General features: G+C 33.4%; 1 protein-coding gene across 1 annotated transcript in view; it reads right to left on the bottom strand.

Annotated features, from left to right (window-relative positions):
- Window positions 1-1,375: 1,375 nt before the first annotated feature.
- Window positions 1,376-22,577, bottom strand: part of LOC149787878 (F-box and leucine-rich repeat protein 13-like) — a 104,942-nt gene continuing 83,740 nt past the window's right edge. Inside the window, exons 15-23 of the mRNA XM_089974116.1 lie at window positions 20,534-20,654; window positions 20,001-20,160; window positions 18,610-18,729; window positions 16,774-16,897; window positions 16,001-16,138; window positions 14,774-14,854; window positions 11,795-11,877; window positions 6,497-6,577; window positions 1,376-3,913 (exon numbers count right to left, since the gene is read on the bottom strand). Coding sequence (XP_089830242.1) covers window positions 3,829-3,913; window positions 6,497-6,577; window positions 11,795-11,877; window positions 14,774-14,854; window positions 16,001-16,138; window positions 16,774-16,897; window positions 18,610-18,729; window positions 20,001-20,160; window positions 20,534-20,654 — 993 coding nt within the window. The 3' untranslated portion in view covers window positions 1,376-3,828. The remainder of the gene's footprint in view (window positions 3,914-6,496; window positions 6,578-11,794; window positions 11,878-14,773; window positions 14,855-16,000; window positions 16,139-16,773; window positions 16,898-18,609; window positions 18,730-20,000; window positions 20,161-20,533; window positions 20,655-22,577) is intronic.

Raw genomic sequence — 22,577 nt, 5'->3', positions numbered from 1 at the left:
CTGGTAAAGGTGAAATCCAAGGGAATGACAACTGTTATGACTCTTCAAGTAACAGAAAAGAGTGAAAGCCGAAATGTTTTGTTAAATTCAACAAATAATTTATTTTCCTAGCATACAAAGTGAAAATTTAAAAAAAACTTAACATTAATTTGAATTAAATCCCCTATATTCCTGAAAGTTCCAACTAAAGTCCAGTCATATTCCCAATATATTTAAATACTGAATGTGTTGATATGCCTGTACATGCTAATGTGCTGATGGCCTGGAGTGTGGCAATATGCTAACATTCTTTTGATGTATCAAAATAATATAATTCCAGTCCAAGGATATTATTGAACACTTTGTAATTCTAGTAAATAATAATTTAAATAAATAAATCCACCCATTGAAAATCTCAACACAACAATTCGACAGGTTCAGCTTCAGATGTTACGGCAAAAATGAGTAATTTATCAATCAAACAACATTATATAAAAAGCTAAGACAAAATAATAGAGCCAGGATATAGGTCAGTCTATATAAAAGTCATGGTTTTCAAAAAATTTAGGAATGAAAAATTATGTCCTAGACTCGCATTAAAATAAACATGTTTCTCATTAATAATGATCTGAATATTTATTCCACGCCCATAGAGAAATGTTAGCTATGTGTTTTTATTTACTAAATAAATGTTACTGGTCCAGTATATCATTACCTTGATTTTGTTCAAGTGCAAAATACAGATGTATATAACATATAATCATTAAGAAATGCCAACAAACAATACAATAAAGCAAGTCAAATATGCATAACACAACATACAGTAATTGTGAAAAACAATTAGATATAAAAGAAATAGGCATGTCCTTTACCAGGGAATTACTTTTGACTAAAGTGGAAAATTCTGTGTCAGAAAACAGTTGCTGATTAATTCAATTATACCTTCTATTTTTTTAATATTCTATTGAAATAAATGTTGTTCATGAGAACTGTGAGGGTTCTATCTTGGCTTGTGAGGATTCTGTCTTCTTTGACAGGCTTTTAATGAATTTAAAACCCTAATAACTTTGCTTTCTGGTTGGACACTTTCTGACTTTGATATAGTTTTTACAATTTATACTTTAAATGTGCAAGGACACTTAATTATATCAAAGTTTTGTTCAAATAAAAACGCAACCCACAAAAATAAATCCCAGTGCTGCAATTGTAAGAAATGCAATCTAGGAATGAAACTAAAGCAGTCTTCTCTGTTTGAAAAAGTCATTTAATGACAGACTTTTTTAAAACTCACCATACTAAGCCAGGCGGAATTATTTTCTATATGACCAGAAGCAAATCTCTTATCAAAGCTTTATATGTCCAACATCAGTTCTTAATGCAAAGTGAAAAACACAAAGTAGTTTGAGATTTTTATTAACTTGAAATAAGTTTCATAATTTATTTTCAGACCGAAAGTCATTTAATGTAACATTAGTCTGTTGCAATAAGCTTTTTAAATACAAAATGGTATGAAAAAAAAGTAATAAAATGTGAATTGTAAAAGAAAGATAAATTTAAGATGTGAGCACAAAATTTTGTGCAGCTCTGCTTAATCCCTCCTTGATTATATATGAGCTCCATTGTAGATTTTTCCATGGTCTTAAATAATCATGTTTAAAAGGATAAAATTTTCAGTCATTAACATTCAGCTTGAAAGTTATAACTGACTTCGATCAGAACCAAAAACATAAGTATCAAAGGTAATGATAAATCACAGCTAATGTCTCTGAATCTTTCAGTGTTCTTTAATTCCTGATGGAAACCATTTGTATGCTTCCCACACAAAAGCTTGTATGTGACTTTTCCATAAGTAAAGTCTATTGGTCTAGGTTACTCACACTGAAAATGTTACTTTCCTTGGAAAAAAATTTCCTCTAAATCCATAGGTAGACTTCATATGGGATGGGGCAGCTTCTAATTGATTCTGAGGCTCAGAGGTGATAGGTCCAGGTGTATGGAGCCAATATTTGAATTTATTTTGTTTCCACTTGGTTAATTAAGTTTCCTGGATCCAATCTCAGACTTCACTGGTAGTTTAAACTTGGGTAGAAGCACATCTTTGTTGATTTTTAGGCTCAAAGGTCAAAGTCACTGAGCTAAAATTATAATTTTGGGTCAAACATGACAAGTCTACATCCATAACATTTACAACACTCGATTTATTTTCAATTTTATAGCTGCATTACATTTGAGAACTGGCATCAAGCTGTGATAGTTCAAAGGTCAAGGTCACCAAATGTGAAGTTTCAATTTTAGGTTTTGTACAATAACCCAACATACATGGACCCAATTTTCATCAAACTAAATAAGTATAATTCATCTGGACAGCAGGAGCTCCTCAATTCGTGGACTGATATCCAAGGTCAAGGTTGCTGGCAGTGAACTAGCTGTTATACATGCAAACCCACTTGAAAAGGGTGTAAGTTTGAAACTAAGACTGAAGGAACAGTAAAACTCCAAATCAAACATGACACATTTTTCATTACATTTAATAATTAAATATGTAAATATTTTTGTTTTTGTTACAACTTTGTATACCTCTGAATGTATTTTATATTAATTTCACATGTGACCACCTTCATCTTTGGGGAAAAATGACTGGCAGGGGTCATTAAAACTCAGGGATCTCAGATGAACACCCAAACATCCCCCCAGCTGAAAATCATAAGAAGCTTACCATTTCATGATGGATTAGAAATTCAGATTTTGGCGTTCACAGTTTGGCTTGGTTTATGCATACCAATACCAAGATTCAAAATATATAGGTCAAGGTCATTTGAGGTAAACGTTTATTTTATGTTTGTAGGAGCTAATCAATCAGTCAAGGAGTCTGTCCATTCTACTAATGGTAATTTTTAAAATAAATCTTGGATTGTTTTGACTCCAGATTAAATTTTGTGCTTTAAGTTTCACAATTTGTGTTCACTTACACAAGGACTTCAAGGAAACACACCAGTTGTGATGGCAACATTTAAGATTTTTAGCTGGAAAGTTCAATGCAAGGATATAACCCCACACCTCAGCTTCAGTTAGGTATATATAATATGGGACTAAATGATCCAAACCTTTAGCTGTGTGAAGCATAAATATATATGATTCTAGATGATGTCTGAGCTTTATCATTCTCCTGCTACAGGAAGATTAAAATACAAAATTACTTGTTTGGGTCAACACCAGATAACTCCATGTTGCCCATTATATTTAAAACTTAATGACCAGTCTGGGACACTGTGTACTTTTGAAAGTCACCTTACTGCCACTACATCTGCCAGCTCTCCACAGCTAAGAACTGACCAGTCATGTGTCAGCATAACCATGCAACCTGGACTAAGTTATTTGTCAGTGTTATGGTATGGTATGCCAGTAACTGATTAACCAGTAAACATCAATTACAGTAAGAATGGAAAGTTAGTACAACAAACTGGTGGCAGGAATAATGTCAGCAGTGATTGCTTATAACATCTAATAAAAGCACAAGCCTTATACACATTGACAACTGACTAGTGCTTCAGATGAATGAAATAGTAACCTTCAACAAGAGATCCAAGTGAGCCTTATACTCATGATGGAATGTCTAAGAACATATTTATCTGGTTTTATTGTAAACTGGATGAGAAATATTGTCTCTAGGTCTAGACGGGTAAAAAGTTCCATCCATCAAATTCAACGTCATTTAATAAGCTTAGAATCTAATACAATCCTAATACAAGCATAAGACAAAAGGTTTCAGCTGTCCTCTACTCCAGTCAGTCAGTCATAGGTAAATGACTAGTAAATGAATTCTAAATCGCAAGAGCTGCATCATCCTCATCAACTGTAACCAAAGTAAGAAGGAATAGGGTCATCACTATACTGAACATCTTCAACATGTCGCCGTATCTTCTGAGCATGGGGTCTGTAATAAATGAATGAAAATATCATATTTAGTCATAATTTTACCATAACTATTTATCTAACTCTGAACCAAGTCATAATATTGCCAACTTAAATGTAACATAACAAAAACAAAAGCTATTTGGATTGGAAACAGGAAATTTTCTAATGAAAGAATATGTCCCGAAATGGGCCTAATTTGGTCCTCTTCTAACTTTACACTCCTTGGCATAGAATTTTCTCCAGATTTACAACAGATGGTGGAAATTAATTATATGAAGAAACTAACAAAAGCAAAACGAATACTGGCAAGCTGGAGTCAAAGACATCTATCAATAGTTGGTAAAGTAATTGTTGTAAAGACTCTTGTTCTGCCCATATTCATACATCTTTTTTCAGCACTTCCTAACCCATCAGCAAAAGTTGAAGCAGAACTAAATCGCACGTTATTTAAATTTGTATGGGGTGGAAAAGTAGAGAGAATAAAACGTGATATACTAGTTTCCCCAGAAAACGAGGGAAGACTAAATATGATACACATATTTTCATTCATTAGGTATATTAAGATAAGATGGGTTAAAAGATTGCTGGAAAAGGAAGATGGAACGTGGCAGAACTTAGTCAATACAACTGTACTCAGAAATAAAAAGGATATTTGGAATTTAGGGAGAAGGAAATTAGAAGAATTTAGTAAGTTCATTAAAAACAGTTTTTGAAGAGATGTAATTTTGGCAGTATCTAAATGGAAAGAAGAACCGCAAAGTCCTAACAAGTATCTATCCATGAGTATTTTAAATTTTGTCCCCCCTAAAATGATTTATCAATACAAATCCTGGACAAAAGCTGGTTTTGAAATTCTTAACGATCTAGTAGATGATCACGGTAATTTAATACCTTTTGAGATAATAAAACAAAAAACTGGAAGCGATGATTTCTTGAAATACTTCTCTTTAATATCCAGAATTCCTAAAGCATGGAAAGATGCCATAAAAAACCACCTAGTACATAATAATTTTGATAAGCAGGAGGATAAAATAATGAACTTGCGAAAACAAGATTCACTCAAGTTTGTTTACAAAGATCTTTTACAGGAAACTAAAAGGCAACACACTGCGAAGCAAGAAACTTGGATGCAAGTATTTAATAAAAATATAAGTAGTGAGGAGTGGTCTGATATATATAGCCGGGCAAAATGCTGTACCAAGGATACCAAGTTGATCTCTTTTAACTTTAAATTAATCCATAGAATAATCGCTACTAATGATTTTCTTAAAAGAATTAACATATTTGATGACAACAAATGTACTTTCTGTAAGAGTGAAACTGAAAGTATTGAGCATCTCTTTTATGACTGCAGTATTACTTCACAGTTCTGGTACCGTTTTATTGAAGTTTTTGCACCTTTTTGCCCAAATATTGTACATCTGTCCAAAAAAGAAACATTTTTAGGAAGTGAACAACTGGACAGTTTGGGTAATTTTCTGCTTATTTTGGCAAAATATTATATTTATACTTGCAGATTCAATATGAAAAATCCTTCTATTTTTGCTTTTAAGCAAATAGTTGCAATGCATAAGAACATTGAAAAATACACTGCTAAAGTAAATAAAAAAGAGGACCAATTTCTTCAAAAATGGACTTCAACAATGAACATTTAACTTGTTTCTGACTTGATGGCAAAGAGGAACAAAATATTGTAATATCACAAAGGCCATGTCACCTAGATTGTGTGCCATATGCATGTGTGTGTGTGTGTGTGTGTGTTTTCTTTTTTACTTTCTCTGTCGATTATATTTATTATCCCTAGATTATCTGATAACCAGAAATGTTTGATTGTAAGGTGACCCTGGGATGGTTCCCCGACCCATTGGTCAACCTATTACGGGGTTAATAAAAAAAAAAAAAAAAAAAGTCATAATGTTGCCATAACTATTTTTTTAATCTGAACCAAGTCATAATGTTGACATAACTATTGATCTTAATCTGAACCAAGTTATAATGTTGCCATAACTATTTTTTTAATCTGAACCAAGTCATAATGTTGCCATAACTATGATCTAAATCTGAACCAAGTCATAATGTTGCCGTAACTATTTATCTAAATCTGAACCAAGTCATAGAGTTGCCTTAACTATTTATCTAAATCTGAACCAAGTCATAATGTTGCCATAACTATTTATCTAAATCTGAACTAAGTCATAATGTTGCCATAAAGTACCAGTATACAAATTGTACAAAAGCATTTATTTGGAACAAAGTCATTTCTGCATATTTTAAATGAGAAGCCAAATTCAAAGCTGTGTGTAAGATTTAAAAGCCTTATTTTAGATTTGGCTAGCTATTGTGAAACAGAATTTTAAATCTGTATCTAATCTCTTAGTAATAACTACTGGTCAATACAATTATTGACAGACATACAATATTGAACACACTTTGAAACTTCTGCCATGATTCAAATTAAATGATATCATTAAAATATTTATTTAGATGGTTGTCATAAAATGTGTGAAAGAAAAATATAAAATGTTACAGTTTTGAAGCATGACTGAAAACTGTTTATTAAAATGTAAGAAAATATACCAGCTAATTTAAAATTCATACTTACTTATCAATACCTTTACAATACATAATGACAAGTGTTCGCAGTTTTTTACAACCTTTCCTCAGGTACCTTAGTGCTTTTTCACTGCAAAGAAAATGAAAGAAATGACATAATAAAATAGAATTTATACTTCTGGTATTAGATACCTGCATATCAGTCTGATCCAGTTGCAAACAACATAGACCCTGATTGGTCATCACATAATGTGCTGGCAGATCAAGGACTATGTTGTTTCTACTGATTGTCCTAATAAACGGCATAGACACTGATCTGCCAGTGCATTATGTGGTGGTCGATCTGGGTCTATGTTGTTTGGAGTGTGATCTACCTATTTATAAGCTAGTATATATGGTGTATAAAATTTCCACTTCCATTAGAAAACTGGGCATACATGAAAGTACAAAGAATGAAGGGGCCCCGAGTGGTCTAAAGTGCTCTCCATTACGGATCACTGCCATCTCACCTCTGTCTGTGTGGGTTCGAGTATAGGAATCGGCCAATGTGGGTATGTGAGAAAGCTTGCCAGTAGCTTCTCATGGGTTGGTGGTTCTTCCCGGGTTCTTCCTCCACCATTAATACTGGCCGCCATGCATAGTCTATCGTGATTTGAAAATGGCATTAAACCCAACAACAACAACAACAAAGAATGAAATAATTTTTAACTGCAAAAAATTGCCTCATTTGACATTGTGGATTAAAGGCATGATTTAAGTTCCTAAATATGAGATAGTTACAATCTGATATTGACTGATCAAAAGAAAATTGATTTAGAGAAATGGTGATGGTGACAAGTCTAGAATAAACGAGTTCAAAAACAACAGCTGAGGCTCCTAAAAATTTGGGTTCAACCCAAAGGGGGCGGGGGGTAAGCCCATTTCTTTATTTCTCAACTACTTTTGTATCATGGTCATTGATCTGATAGGATGTAAGTAAATTCATTTGATATGCATTCTCAATGATAACTGTATCTATCACTGACCTCTGAGCTAAAGAGTCTCTTTTACACAACAATTACCAGGTATGTACCAATTCCCATTCAAATGAAGAATGAGATTCCATTTTCTAGTTATAATGTAGCTGTCTGATCTTCTCTTGCCTTTTTTTCATGATGCAGTCACAAGTGCTAATTATTTACTTTGTGCAAGTTAGCAAATTTTCCTTTTTTTTAAAAGAGCACTCCAAATACAAGAAGGTAACTATTTAGAAATCAGTTCTGTACATTAGATTCTAAATGCATTCTGTAAAGTGGATCTGTGCTTTGAATTCCTCCACTATGTCTGCAAAAGTTCCCTTGAATTTGAGTTCAAGGACAGAAGAAATATTTTAAGTATTCTGTGGTTTGAACAGTATGAAAGAAAAATCTAATTCTAGAGTCTTTGAGGATCAGTTATATTAATTAGATATATAGCAACAACGTGACAGACAACCTTACAGAAAAATATAAAGTATAAACCAAGTTATTATTTTGGTTTAACGCTATTTTATAGCACATAATTGGCTATGCATGGCGGCCAGTATAAGTGGTAGAAGAATAATCCAGAAAAATCTTGGGAAGAACCACTACCCACAGGAAGCTACTGGTAAGCTTTCTAATATACTCATGCTGGCCAAGCCTGAGAATCGATATGGAGGAGGTAAAATGTCAGTGATCTGTAAAGGCATGTGTCTTAGACCACTTGGTGCCCGAATACACTAGGTCTACACTGTTGATTTATTGGCTAGGTCAGGGATATGAATATAATTGACTTAACTAGTGTAGTGGTATTGATATGTGACATATCAAGCAGCTTGGCACTGTACAGTTTTAGGTTGGTAAAATGATTTAAGTTGTGGGGGTCACTACAAAGAACTTTATTCTAATTTTTGTCCAACTAAGGACTGATCTATTCTTTCCTTAGCCTCTGCTGAATCTATTTTAAGGTTTCTTTTCAAGAATGCATGACAACTATTTTCATTTGCTATAATACTACTGCTGTGTTGAACCCATTTGCAGTCTGACTGAATGGCGATTCCAGCATAGTTTGATGACTGAACTAGTCACAGGGCTGACTGTTAAGGATATATGTGTAATTTTCTTTGATTTTTCTTCCATGTAACACCAAGTACTGGTCATTTATCTTTATAAATGGACATAAAGCAATCATTTTCACATCAGGAAGCTGCATATAACTATAGTTGTAATCTGAGTGACTCATCAGGATGTTAAATTGTATCGTAAATTATAACAATATCTATAAAGAGTCTGAGTGTACTGTATTTTTTGTATTCATAAAAAATCATGGATGTACTCAGGGAACAAATTGGGCCCAATGCTGTTCCCTGTGGTACACTTAAAGAGACTGGCATGTTGTCAGAACTATGGCCTTCGAACACTACACACTGTATTCTGTTATGCAGAAAATCTAAATGTAATTTAAAATATTTAACATAACAGTATTTGAGCATATAAAGTATTTTAGGAGGTACCTTTTCCAATGCTTTTCCAGTGTCCATTTATAATGTCAATCTCGACAACTGAAGTTATTTTTGGCTGCTTCATGAATAAAGTCCACTAAAATGAGTTTAATATAATCATGCTGCTCAGAAGCTGTTTATCGTAATTAAATTTTAATATGGGTTTATAAGGTTACTGGTGATGATATATTCTAAAAGTTGGTAATACAGGTATGTGTGAATGGTAGGTTATATATGGGGTTGTATTTCTTACCATAGTTGAATACAGGACTTATATTAATGTATATCCAGTCTTTAGGCAATTTTTCATAATTAAGCCTTTGTCAGTAATGGGTTTGTTAATTTGTGTGACTTGTGAAATTGTTTGCTTTGGATGTTGCCTTTAATCATTTAATCATTTTTTGGAGGGGGGGGTACTACTTGAGCTGGAAAGTAAGTTAAAAAAAATAATGTTAAACTGTAACTGTAGCACTGTATATCTGTATTAAAGATTCAGTTTTATGCTTCATACAGTCTGATGAAAAACTTAAAAGAGTCGGATGGATTTTACCTGGATTTGTACAAATTATCATATTACAGAACACTGCAAGGAGATACAGAAACAAGTATATATATGTAGTAATTGTTACTTCAAAGTTTTTATACACAAAAATGAATGTCACACAATTTTGTATACAATAATTCAATGCTACAAACAGTGATATTACAAAAGGAATACACTAAATAGCCTTTCAGTCCTGCAGAAGTGAACAAGTGTGATTGTAAAATTATGAATTGTACATTAAGTAATTGCCCTAATAAAATATTTAGTCCTCAGCTTTGAAGAGTTTATTTGAATAAGAAAGAATTTTGATCTATCAGGTAACATTAAAGAGTCAAGATGTCTGAATTTTTTTAAAATGTCAATATTTAAAAAATAATTTACTAGCATATAAGTTACAGTCAACTGCGCAAAATGTGTAGACATAGATCTGCATTCACACAAAGTGTAAATCTTGATCTGCCATCACATAATGTGTAGACATAGATCTGCATTCACACACAGTGTAAACCTTGATCTGCCATCACATAATGTGTAGACATAGATCTGCATTCACACAAAGTGTAAACCTTGATCTGCCATCACAAAATGTGTAGACATAGATCTGCATTCACACAAAGTGTAAATCTTGATCTGCCATCACATAATGTGTAGACATAGATCTACATTCACACAAAATGTAAACCTTGATCTGCCATCACATAATGTGTAGACATAGATCTGCATTCACATAAAGTGTAAACCTTGATCTGCCATCACAAAATGTGTAGACATAGATCTGCATTCACACAAAGTGTAAACCTTGATCTGCCATCACATAATGTGTAGACATAGATCTGCATTCACACAAAGTGTAAACCTTGATCTGCCATCACATAATGTGTAGACATAGATCTGCATTCACACAAAGTGTAAACCTTGATCTTCCATCACATAATGTGTAGGCAGATCTGCATTCACACAAAGTGTAAACCTTGATCTGCCATCACAAAATGTGTAGACATATATCTGCATTCACATAAAGTGTAAACCTTAATCTGCCATCACAAAATGTGTAGACAGATCTGCATTCACATAAAGTGTAAACCTTGATCTGCCATCATAAAATGTGTAGACATAAATCTGCATTCACACAAAGTGTAAACCTTGATCTGCCATTATAAAATGTGTAGACCTGGATCTGTCATAAACAAAATCTGCAGACCCAGATCTGCCATCACACAAAGTGAAGACCCAGGTCTGCCATTACAAAAAGTGTAGACCTAGATCTGAAATCACAAAATTTGTAGACCTAGATCTGCCATCACAAAGAGTGTAGACCTAGATCTTCCATCACAAAGAGTGTAGACCTAGATCTGCCATCACAAAGAGTGTAGAACTAGATCTGACATCACAGAAAGTGTAGACTTAGATCTGCCATCACACAAAGTGAAGACCTAGGTCTGCCATTACAAAAAGTGTGGACCTAGATTTGAAATCACAAAATGTGTAGACCTAGATCTGCCATCACAAAATGTGTAGACCTAGATCTGCCATCACAAAGAGTGTAGACCTAGATCTGCCATCACAAAGTGTGTAGACCTAGATCTGCCATCACAGAGAGTGTAGACCTAGATCTGCCATCACAAAGAGTGTAGACCTAGATCTGCCATCACAAAATGCTCTGAAAGACCTGGATATTTACTGTTTGCCAATGTCATATGGGTGGGTGAGGGTATAGTAAACATTTTATAGGCAATACACATACTTATACACAAACTTACTAATTACATTTCTGCATCAAAGTCATTTAAAATTACTTTTATTATCTCAGCCAAGAAATCAGTAATCTGCCTGAATGGTTATTCATGAATACACACTGACATAATATGAATGATAGCTTCTTTAATGGACCACACTTACAATGCAATCGTTGAACCCCTTAAGGCAAAAGCTACTTTCATTTTCTTAATGACTGGCATAGACATCATTTAAATGTGTGGAGTATAGCTATTTGTGTGTGATTTCCCTTCAAGCATATTTTTTGCAGAAGCACATTACTCAAATGCATGAATCATGCACAAACAATTTGGATGTAACAATGATGTTTGCCTGAAGATCAGAGTTAAATATGAACGTAGACCCGTATCTACAAACACATCACATAACAGATTTTGGTCTATGCTGTTTGCCATAATTCAGAGGTAGAAATACCAGCACAGACTCTGATCTACCAGCACATTATGTGAAAGCAGATCTTGGTCTATGCTGTTTGCAGTTGGCTACATTTTTGGCTAGCAAACATGGTACTGCTAATTATGACTTACGTAACAAGTGGGCAGCCACTTATGTCTAGATGCATTAAGTAATGGCACACTCCTGACAGGTACTGGATGCTTAAATCTGTGATCTGAAGAATAAGCAAAAGTTCATATACTGCTGGAAAGGAATAAGTAAGACTGAATTTTTCCCCTTCTATAATTATAAATAAATTTCCTAGATACATTTAAAAGAGGTATTTCTATTCCATTTGAATGTGTACTACAGTAAAAGTCATGTAAGTCATGTAGGTGTTCAATGCCAATTATTTCAGTGATGGGTGTCATTGTATTAAAATAGAGTCTACATACCTTTAAATGACAATTAATCACTTTATTTGGACCCATATTCCTTTGGAATGTCATTATTAACAAGCCCATGAAGTACATATAGTAAAATCAATGTTAAGGTACGTGGACATTTTTGGACAATATCAAGGTAAAGGTACGATCCAGTACAATCTGGATTGAATGTTGCACGATTTGATGTCGCAATGAAAGATTTTCATGTTGATAAAGATTTTGACCCTATATTGTGATGATTAGACTCACCATGCTCTTTTCTTCACTCAGTTTATTACATGGTCACCATTGTAAAAGTCTGTAGCAATCTAGAAGTTTTGTCTGGAAGTTACTTGATAGAAGGTGCAGGTCATTCAAAAATCATGATTTAATTGACTTTGGTTAAGCAAAATTAGCATTATATTTTAAAAGAACAATTTATATTTAATTTAAGATTAGGCAATGCACATACATGACCTGTGTGACTTTTACTATAGTTTTAACTCACCTCCACGAAGTAGAGAAGAGCTATTTTACTACTGCCAGCATTGGTATTGGTGTCCGCACATATAAAAGCATATATGGAAAATGAACATTCTTTGGATTTTACTTTGTTGACTACCACTGTTTGCATTTGATGTATCAAATTTGATACCATTGCATTTATTTTTCTTTATTTTTGGACAATACATAAATAACAAATATTCTTATTTAAAAACTGGTGTAATTGATTTCATTTGAACACTTCGTTTTACCTTGTATAAATTCAAAGTTTTTCAACAAATTCAAGAATTTCTCAAGGATAAAAACAGCTTCATTAAAAATTCAAGGAGTCTTCAAAGCACCCACTCAGATTTAAAGTTATTTCTGTGTTGTATGAACCATGTTATCCCCTGGGAATAGGGCCAATGGCGTTAACTTTGTATATACATATAGATTAGTTGTAAATTCTAGGTTTGCACATGGTATACATACTGTTATACTTGGAATCATAAAACTACCAGCACTACATTACAATAACAAAAGCTGGTCTCTGTACCCCATATTTCACACAAAAAACTTTGGTTAAATTTTGTATTTTAAGTTCATTTGTTAAGCTATATTTATATTAGAGTTAAACCAGATGACAGTATGCATCTCTGTTAGAACCATGCAATAACAAAAATTTATCAATATGACCTACATCTTACTAGCTTAGGTTACATTTAAATTTTTGTGTTTAGTTAATAAACAAATAGGTTTTCTTTGCATCCTGTATACATACTGGTATACCTAGAGTCACAAAACTAAGTAATGTGTTATGTGTCATGTCTTGATTAGTACTACACCACCATTCAAACGTAAATCACTGTTACCTAAATTTCACACTTCACTGACTTAGGTTCAGTTTTGTGTTTCATTTTTTTTTTAAGTACTGATCATTATAAAATAAATCATCGATCTATATGACTGTATGCATGTCTTACTACTACTACTACACCCTTACAACAAGACAAGGTCACTTTGGCCAACATTTCACTGAGTTAGGTTAAGGTTGTGCACTTATTTCATGATATAATAGTTTGTTAGCATCCTGTATACATAGAGTCATACTTGGAATCATGAAGCCTGGTAAGGGGGTTACATCTTAATGAATATACTACACCATCATCACCGAAATAGGTCACTTTAATCCATATTTCATGTTTTATTGACTTTGGTTCCATTTTGTGTTTTGACTGTTCATGCTTACATCATTAAACTAAATGACTGACACATTTATATTAGTACCAAAACCATACAACATAAAGCTCACTGTCCTAAGTTTCACATTTTACGAACTAAGGTAAAGATTTTGTATCTATGTCATGACTTTTTGCATGCTGCATACATACTGTTCTACCTGGAAGCATGACACTTGTTGACATGATGCATATTTAGTAGTAGGTCATTATGGCACATATTTTATGCTTAACTGATCTGGGTTATATTGTGGTGTTTGATGTTTATTTTTCTGACACTGTTCATGCTAAAATCATGCAACTGATGATGACATGCATGTAGGTACCACACCTTTACAGAAAAAGATGATTGTGATCTAAATTTCATCTGTAATTGGTTTTGGTTAAGTTTCTGCATGTAGCTCAAGACAACACAAGTTTTTGGCATGCTATATGCATACTGTCGAACACAGAACCATAGGAAGTGGTGAGCGGATGCATCCTTATAAGTACTACATCCTTATTACAAAAATAGGTCTCTGTGACCAATATTTCATCCTTTAGTTTGCTGAAATTTTGTGTTCAAAGGTCATGTATTGGTTGCTGTTTACATTTAAATTACAAAACTTGATAATTGGATGCAGCTCAGTGAGCACAGCCAAAGAAGATCACTGTAGCCTTATTAAGTATTTTGAATTTAGCTCATGACTAATATAACTGCCCATGCTATAAATGTCCTTGCTGCAAAGTACAATTGGAAGTAGGAATAAATGTGTTTATTCAAAAGTAATTCTTCCCATATCAATGACCATACATTCTATATTATGACTGGTTGCCCTCAGCAGGTTAAGTCAATATTGTATGTGAGAATGAATATAGGAACTGGATGTTTGATAAACAGGCATCCTGAACATTAATCAGTTTCTCCACTTCTGATAAAATAGCTTGCAGGCAGTTTTCTTACATGATATAATTTATAAGTATTTATTGTAACAGATAAACTTACCAACTGACATCCAGACAGATTGAGGTAGTTAATATTTCTGCAGCAAAAAGCCAGATTCTTAATTGCACCATCAGTAATGCTCTGAAAGCAGACAAAATGGTTATATATATATATATATATATATATATATATATATATATATATATATATATATATATATATATATATATATATGTTTCATGTACAGCACTTTGATTTAAACCAGAAATATCGACAGTATAGCATAAGTTGTAATTTTGACTATCTTTTCCCAGCCTACCTAACATCTACTTTATCACTGATACTATGTAATTTGTCCTGTCAAAGTCATGCATCCCTTGTGCAATGTAATTCCATGCATGGCCATTTTGTATATGCTCGACATTCTCCAGATTATTAGAGATAGCTTTGATTAAAGTTACTGTGCTGTGTGATCACTGGTATAAAACAGTAAATGATCTATTCTAATGATCATAAGTATTCATGTGAATTCTCTAGCATTTTCTGGGTATGAATTTTCTGGATTTAAGGGTAGTAGCAACAAACCACAGATTTAAATACTTATTAAAATTTTTATCCATCTATGGAGTTAATTCCCCAGTAGAGACATATCCATATATTTAATTATCAATGAAAAGATCAGTTTTTGAAAAACACCAAAAAAATGATATCCATGAAAATGAACACTGATTAGATTTGCTTACAGATCGAGACCAACTGCAAACTGCACACCCAGATCTGTCATCACATAATATGTGTGTAGATCAAGGTATTTGCAGTCCATTAGGAGTAATCAGTAGAGCAAACAACAAAAACCCTAATGTGCAAGCATATTATGTGGTGGCTAAGCTGGGTCTATGTTATTTATATTTGGACTTATAAGTGAGTATATTGTTTTTGGAAAGGAAGCTGATGCAGCAGAAATAGTGATGCTTTCTTTGTTCAATTACTCAACTTTATTTATGCACAATACCCTGTGTTGTATTGACTGATATTTGTTTAATCTTTTTACACCAATGCTGTAATGAAAGACGTCAATAAAGGCATAATTTTGACCCCTATTGTAATATAGGAGTTTTGTTTTGCTTCAGCTCAATCTACCAGACTCCTAGCATCTCATGCTTTTCTATGAGATATCCAAACTCATGCTGAGACATAGTCCCTATGTTTTGAACTGAAATGATTTTCATTATACTATGAGAGATACTCAGCCTTAATAAACACATAATGCTTGTGTCAAATGCTCACCATACAATGAGATATATCCAGTCTCTCTAGATCTTTACATGACTGTGCAAACTTTTGTAGACCAAGATCTGTAATGGCCACACATTCAGACAGAGTCACATCTCGGAGTCTTTGGTTGTTGCCTAGTGCAGACAAACCCTGTGGAGAAATACAGCCAAAGTTAAATTAATCCCCCATCTAGATGACTGTAGAGTGACCCATGGAAATGACAACTTTGAAAAAATATATTCTTAATACATGTTCTGATCTGATAAACATTTGTGTTGTCTATGGACTGTGCAGATGAATTAAATTCACAAAGGAAACCGAATTCCCTTCAAAAAGAAAACCCCAAAAATTTAGGTCCAAACTATACAATTATTAAGCAAATTATAAGAACAAAATAAAATATTTTAGTCAAAGTTTCTGAAGCTAGATCAGGCCATAAATGTCTATTCCTGGTGTCTGTTCATAAAATATTCAAAGTGCTGCTTGCATGAAAATCTGACTTAATTACATTAATCTTTGTCTGCTATTATATGTAGTGTTAATGTTGTATGTTATTATGTTTTGACAAGGCAGATGTTGTAGAACTAAACACAGATCTGCAATAATAGAGAGCTTGAAACTTTAGATAAAAGAGCAGTCCATACAGCTTGGTATACATCCAAAGGATCTACCCATTATTACAATACATGGAAATGTGACAGATAGATGTCTACCAGATTTGGGTGAAATTTGCAGCATTATATGTAAATGAATAGTCAGATTTTGACCAAACAAATGTGACTTACTGTCTCTCCACAGTTGCATCCACTAATATCCAGGGATGTCAGTCTTGTTTGACCAAGCATCTCAATTCCTGACTCAGTGATGTGTTCACAGTAGCAAATATTCAAGTATGTCAAATTAGGACACCTGTATTAATAAATACCAAAATTTGGTTAATTATAATATACAGTGACCAAAATAATGCGATAAAACAGGGACATGTATTATGATCTAATAAGATAATGTGTGACCAAAATAATGGAGTAAGACAGGGACATTTATTTCTGATTTAGTAGGGCTGTAAGATAATGAACCCCTCATCCAAGCATTTGGGAAGGATAAGGGGCATTACTGGAGTAAAGCCGAAGGCTGAACATGTATTCATAGCATGTTACTCTGTCATAGGCGGCAACAGGTGCTCTTCCAAGAAAAGAAACTTTTTTTTTATCAGTCACATGATGTGTCACCTGAAGTACCCATTATAAACAAGCTACCTGCACGAGGTATCTCATAATTTAAAGTGAAGTGTTTTGTTGTCTATATAAGACAGGGAGGGAAAACCCCATTGTAGTAAAACCTCAACTTGCAGCAAAGAATGGGTGGATGTATACATGCTCAGCCTCCAGCTTTACTCCAATAATGTCCCTCATCCTTCACAAATGCTTGGTTGAGGGGTTCATTATTTTCCATAAAGCCTTCGGCCTCACATGTATACATGAGTGATAGGACTAAGTGACAACATCACTATCAGATGTATAGGACTAAGTGAGAACATATATCTGGACTATGTGACAATATGATTGTCAGGTGTATAGGACTAAGTGACAACATCACTATCAGGTGTAGGACTAAGTGACAACATCACTATCAGGTGTAGGACTAAGTGAAAACATCACTATAAGATGTGTAGGACTAAGTGACAACATCACTATCAGGTTTGTAGGACTAAGAGACAACATCACTATCAGGTGTAGGACTAAGTGACAACATCACTATCAGGTTTGTAGGACTAAGTGACAACATCACTATCAGGTGTAGGACTAAGTGACAACATCACTATCAGGTTTGTAGGACTAAGAGACAACATCGCTATCAGAAGCAGGGCTAAGTGACATCACTATCAGATGTACAGTTTTTATCCGTGATTCTAACAGACATAAAAAATGTTATTCTAGCAACAAAAGTGTTGAGTGTACCTGATGATTGTTAGTACTGTATGCATCCAGATAAGATACAGTGGTTCCTCATTAAAATACTATTCAGGAGAACCAATAAAAGTGTTAAGTGAGGTCAAAATTTACAGAGAAACATTCAATATAAAATTATATGCATCACAAAAATGGGACCGTACCGTGTTATGAGAGATTGCACTATACTGATGTGCTATGAGACCACTGTACAACAAAATGTTAATGATACCTTTTAGTGATATGCTATGCTGTACAACAAAATGTTAAAGATACCTTTTAGTGATATGCTATGCTGTACAACGAAATGTTAAAGATACCTTTTAGTGATATGCTATGCTGTACAACGAAATGTTAAAGATACCTTTTAGTGATATGCTATGCTGTACAACGAAATGTTAAAGATACCTTTTAGTGATATGCTATGCTGTACAACGAAATGTTAAAGATACCTTTTAGTGATATGCTATGCTGTACAACGAAATGTTAAAGATACCTTTTAGTGATATGCTATGCTGTACAACGAAATGTTAAATATACCTTTTAGTGATATGCTATGCTGTACAACGAAATGTTAAATATACCTTTTAGTGATATGCTATGCTATACAATGAAATGTTAAAGATACCTTTTAGTGATATGCTATGCTGTACAACGAAATGTTAAATATACCTTTTAGTGATATGCAGCATGGCTAAGTCTGAGACTCTGATACAGTTAGTTAGATTGAGCTCCCTAAGACTTGGGGCACACTGTCCTTCCACCAGCTGTCGGACTCCCTTCACTGTTATCCTGGAAAAATCAAATTTAAGGTGTTCTAGCATTTCAATCTATATATCACCAAGCCCAGCAATGCAGTTTAGAACTTTTATGCAAATGTTAACTGTTCAACTCTTACAACTGATTCCCTCCCACCCAGGAGCTGACACACGATTCTCAAATTAAATTTCAATTCTCTATCCTACTGTATTTTTCCAAGACAATGATTTTTCAAGCTTATATCTACAGTCACAGATGTCATTACCAGTATGCCTTATACAATTTCCTACCCTAACTAATGTGCCTGGGAAATGCTAACAGTATGTATGTATTATTACAATGTTTTTTTAAAGTTTTGGGGATCAATCAAGGATTTTGGCATGGATGTCTTTTTGTGTACAAAATAGCCAGAACATTTAAGTATTGTTTAATTATTCATACATTATACAATAATTACATGGGTTATTTATGATTTATGACACTCTTATTCAATCAAAATGAACTACTTCCATATAACACAACTTTTTCTGGACCCGCCTACTCCTGTGAAATCACTACACAGATTCCATTTTCACATGCATCAGTATCCAAAATGAATTGTTTTAGTTGTGTCCAGGTATGTAAATACAGGTGATGTTGTTAATTAGCTTTTAGCATCTCAAAAATTCATCACATTCCTAAGTCCACTTGAATGTTCTCCCTATCTCTATCAATTTTTGATTGATGAAAATGAATCTCCCTAAGGAACAAGCAACAGGAAGCTGTGAAGTTGCTTCACAGTTTTTAGTTTCTAATTTATGACTCTTAACTGACTTGCACATACAATGCAAAATATTTGCTCATAATTTATAGTATGTTATCTTCACGAATAAACCAATAATAATAAGGGTAAAGAAAGAGATGAATTTCAGCACAAAGTTTGTAACATTAATTGTCAAAATATAAAGTTTTGTAGCTATATGAACTAAACAACAGCAAATAACGCTAAAACTATTTTCCAAGCATAACATTGGGGAATCAGATTGGTACAAACATCATCTCAAGCAGAAGGCTTTCATGCATTTTTTACATATAAAATTGTTTGACATTTTTGTATTCTTTTTACAGAAAAAAGTTCTACATTTTTATTTTCTAACATACCAGCAACTGAATAATATTACATGACAATAGCCCCCTCTCGCCATCTTAACGTAGATAGTTGTTTACACCTGGTGTGAAGAACTAGAAGGTAAAATGACTGCATTGTTTATACAATATACACATCATGTATACTCCTTTATGCAGATAAGGAACATGTGACGTACCTGACACAGTCAGCAAAATTGACTACAACCAGGTGTTTGCAATCTGCTATGGCTTTCAGTGAGGCATCTGTCAACCTTTGGCAGTCTGTCATGTAGATATGATTCAGTTCAGGGCATGCCCCTATTGCCTTGACAGTGAGGTCAGATATCCTGTGGTTACCTAGCAATAGGTTGAAAAAACAATGATGCAGAATCATCCAACATGCATATTTGTACTGAGTATCCTTGGTTAATTACATCAAATAAATCTAGATAACATTTACTGAAAATATTGATTTAATATTTAAAACACGGCTTTAGGACAAGATTATAATTAATTTAGGTACACTGGTTAAGTGCTAATGAGTTCAAATGTCTTAAGCAAAGCATTACAGCAAAAAGTTAATATTGAATAGTGTTAAAAGTCAAGAAGGAGCAAAATGTTAAATACCTTATCTGAAAAAGTCCTCTAATTATACATTTTCAAGGTAATTATTAGTTTGACTTATAAGATTTCTTTTACCTAAAAAAATAAAATAAATGTAACCATATACCATCAATCTTTATTTTCTTTAATTTTTTGGACTCTGCCAGTTTTCTGAAGGCTTCATCAGTTAAAAGAGGTGAGCCCAAGAAAGACACAGTACTGATCTTAGAACAGTTCTCAGCAACTGGCTGCAATTCAGATAAAATAATATAAATAAAAAGTACACATTCAGATAATTTAATGAGACCATTACAAACAAAACAAGAGGTAAAGGTGGACCTGACATTGCTCACTTGATTTACATAACTTAACAGTGGGCCAATTCACTAATCAGGCTTATATAGTATTGTAACAATAAAACATCATATAAACTACATGTATCTCCCAAACTTACATTCATATTTACATTTAGAGTACATGTACATAGTTACACACAAACAAACCCTGCCCCCCATACAAAGTTAAGTTCCTGTGTGTACAACAATAGAGTATATTTCTATCTTTCATCACATGACTTGTTTTATACCACATGATATCACAATTGTATTTTGACTGGTGTGTCCACTTTAACTTGCAAAATGCTGTTATGATTGCCTGAAAATTTTCTATAAATTTCATTTCAAGAGTCATCTACTTGCATTGTGATCTTGTTTAAAAGTTCACACCAAATTTTTCAGTGTAAACCATGCATTATATACTTTTCTAATTATAAAACAATTTTTTTTATGTTTTATCCTTTTTATGCTTCATATGTTTCTTTACAACCTTCTCTAGGCAGGGTTGGAGTGTGAGAAAAATTATCCTTAATTATTCAATGGTGTTGGATAGGAAACCTCTACCCTCAGGATCAGAATTTGGTGTTAGACATTTGCAACGTCTTTTGTCTGATGCAAAATTATTCACTTGGGAGGAATTTCCCTATCCTACACAGATGGATATAAAAGACTCTATTAAGTTCAAACACCTAAAAGATAGAAAGTCAGTTTGAGAAATCCATAGTTTGAATGAGAAGGATTTATTACTATTATCCTTATTCTATCAGCACCTGAAGAAAATAAAACTTGAGCAATTGACGAAGCTTGCATAACCATATCTGATTGTACTGTCCATATAAAAATCTCAAAGACAAGGATGGTTGTAGGAGTGTCTTGAAATTCTGATTTGCCCATTGTTTTAACCCTAAAGTAAACATAATTATATAATACAGCTGTATATATAATACCATTTGATATAACTATTTAAGAATGTTGGAGGCTTTGTTTCCCTCAGTACTCAAAATCAGTCCAAAATCAGGGGCAAGTCCAGCAAATGTTGGATATATATCAGGTGCTTTTAACAGAATTAAAGACTTTTGTAATCTAGAAACAAACATTATGTAATCTCAGACTCTTTATATCATTTTTGTGACTACTGCAAATTTAGAATAAAATTTTATACAAAAACTTTTTTGTTTCAAGTCAAACACTTATGCAAATTACATTGTTTTCTCACTAAGGTTGCCAAAACTAGAGGGTCTACACATGGTGTTACATGACAAACAGAACTGATTACTTTATGAATAATACTTAATTCCATGCAGAATTTTATAAGTTGCAGATATAAAATGCTCCTTAACTTTAGTGCTATTTTATACTGTACTCATTCACAAAATACTGAAGACAGTCAAGAATAATTTAATCTGTCATGTGGTAAACAGTTCTGTGCAGTGATTGTTGCAAACCCTCTCTGTACTGTATATGCAAAAAAAACAACAGCATACCCTATTTACACAAATGCTAACATCACAGATCCAGATCTGCCAGTCTATAATGTGCTAGCAGATCAAGCTCCATGATGTTTGCTCTATGGTTTAAGTAGTTTTGTTGAGCCAGAATCTTGAGACTCCATGAGATCACCATAAAACAGTCTTGTAAAATGCTTCACAAGCCTCTTTAAACTAAAAGATGCTTCAGTTGTATATTTTAGAAGTAAAATCTATAGATACATTTCTATCTCAAAATTTATCTCTACATGCTCTCTGCAATCATTCTAGTCAACAGTATATTTTAAGTTTAAAAGGATGGCATGGGACCTCTCCTTGTAAGAAGACATCAGTGCCACAGAAGTGTCTC

This window comes from Sinohyriopsis cumingii, chromosome 11 (genome assembly GCF_028554795.1).
Source record: "Sinohyriopsis cumingii isolate HCF-2022 chromosome 11, ASM2855479v2, whole genome shotgun sequence".
Taxonomy (NCBI): Eukaryota; Metazoa; Mollusca; class Bivalvia; order Unionida; family Unionidae; genus Sinohyriopsis; species Sinohyriopsis cumingii.
This window is presented reverse-complemented; position numbering and strand designations above follow the sequence as displayed.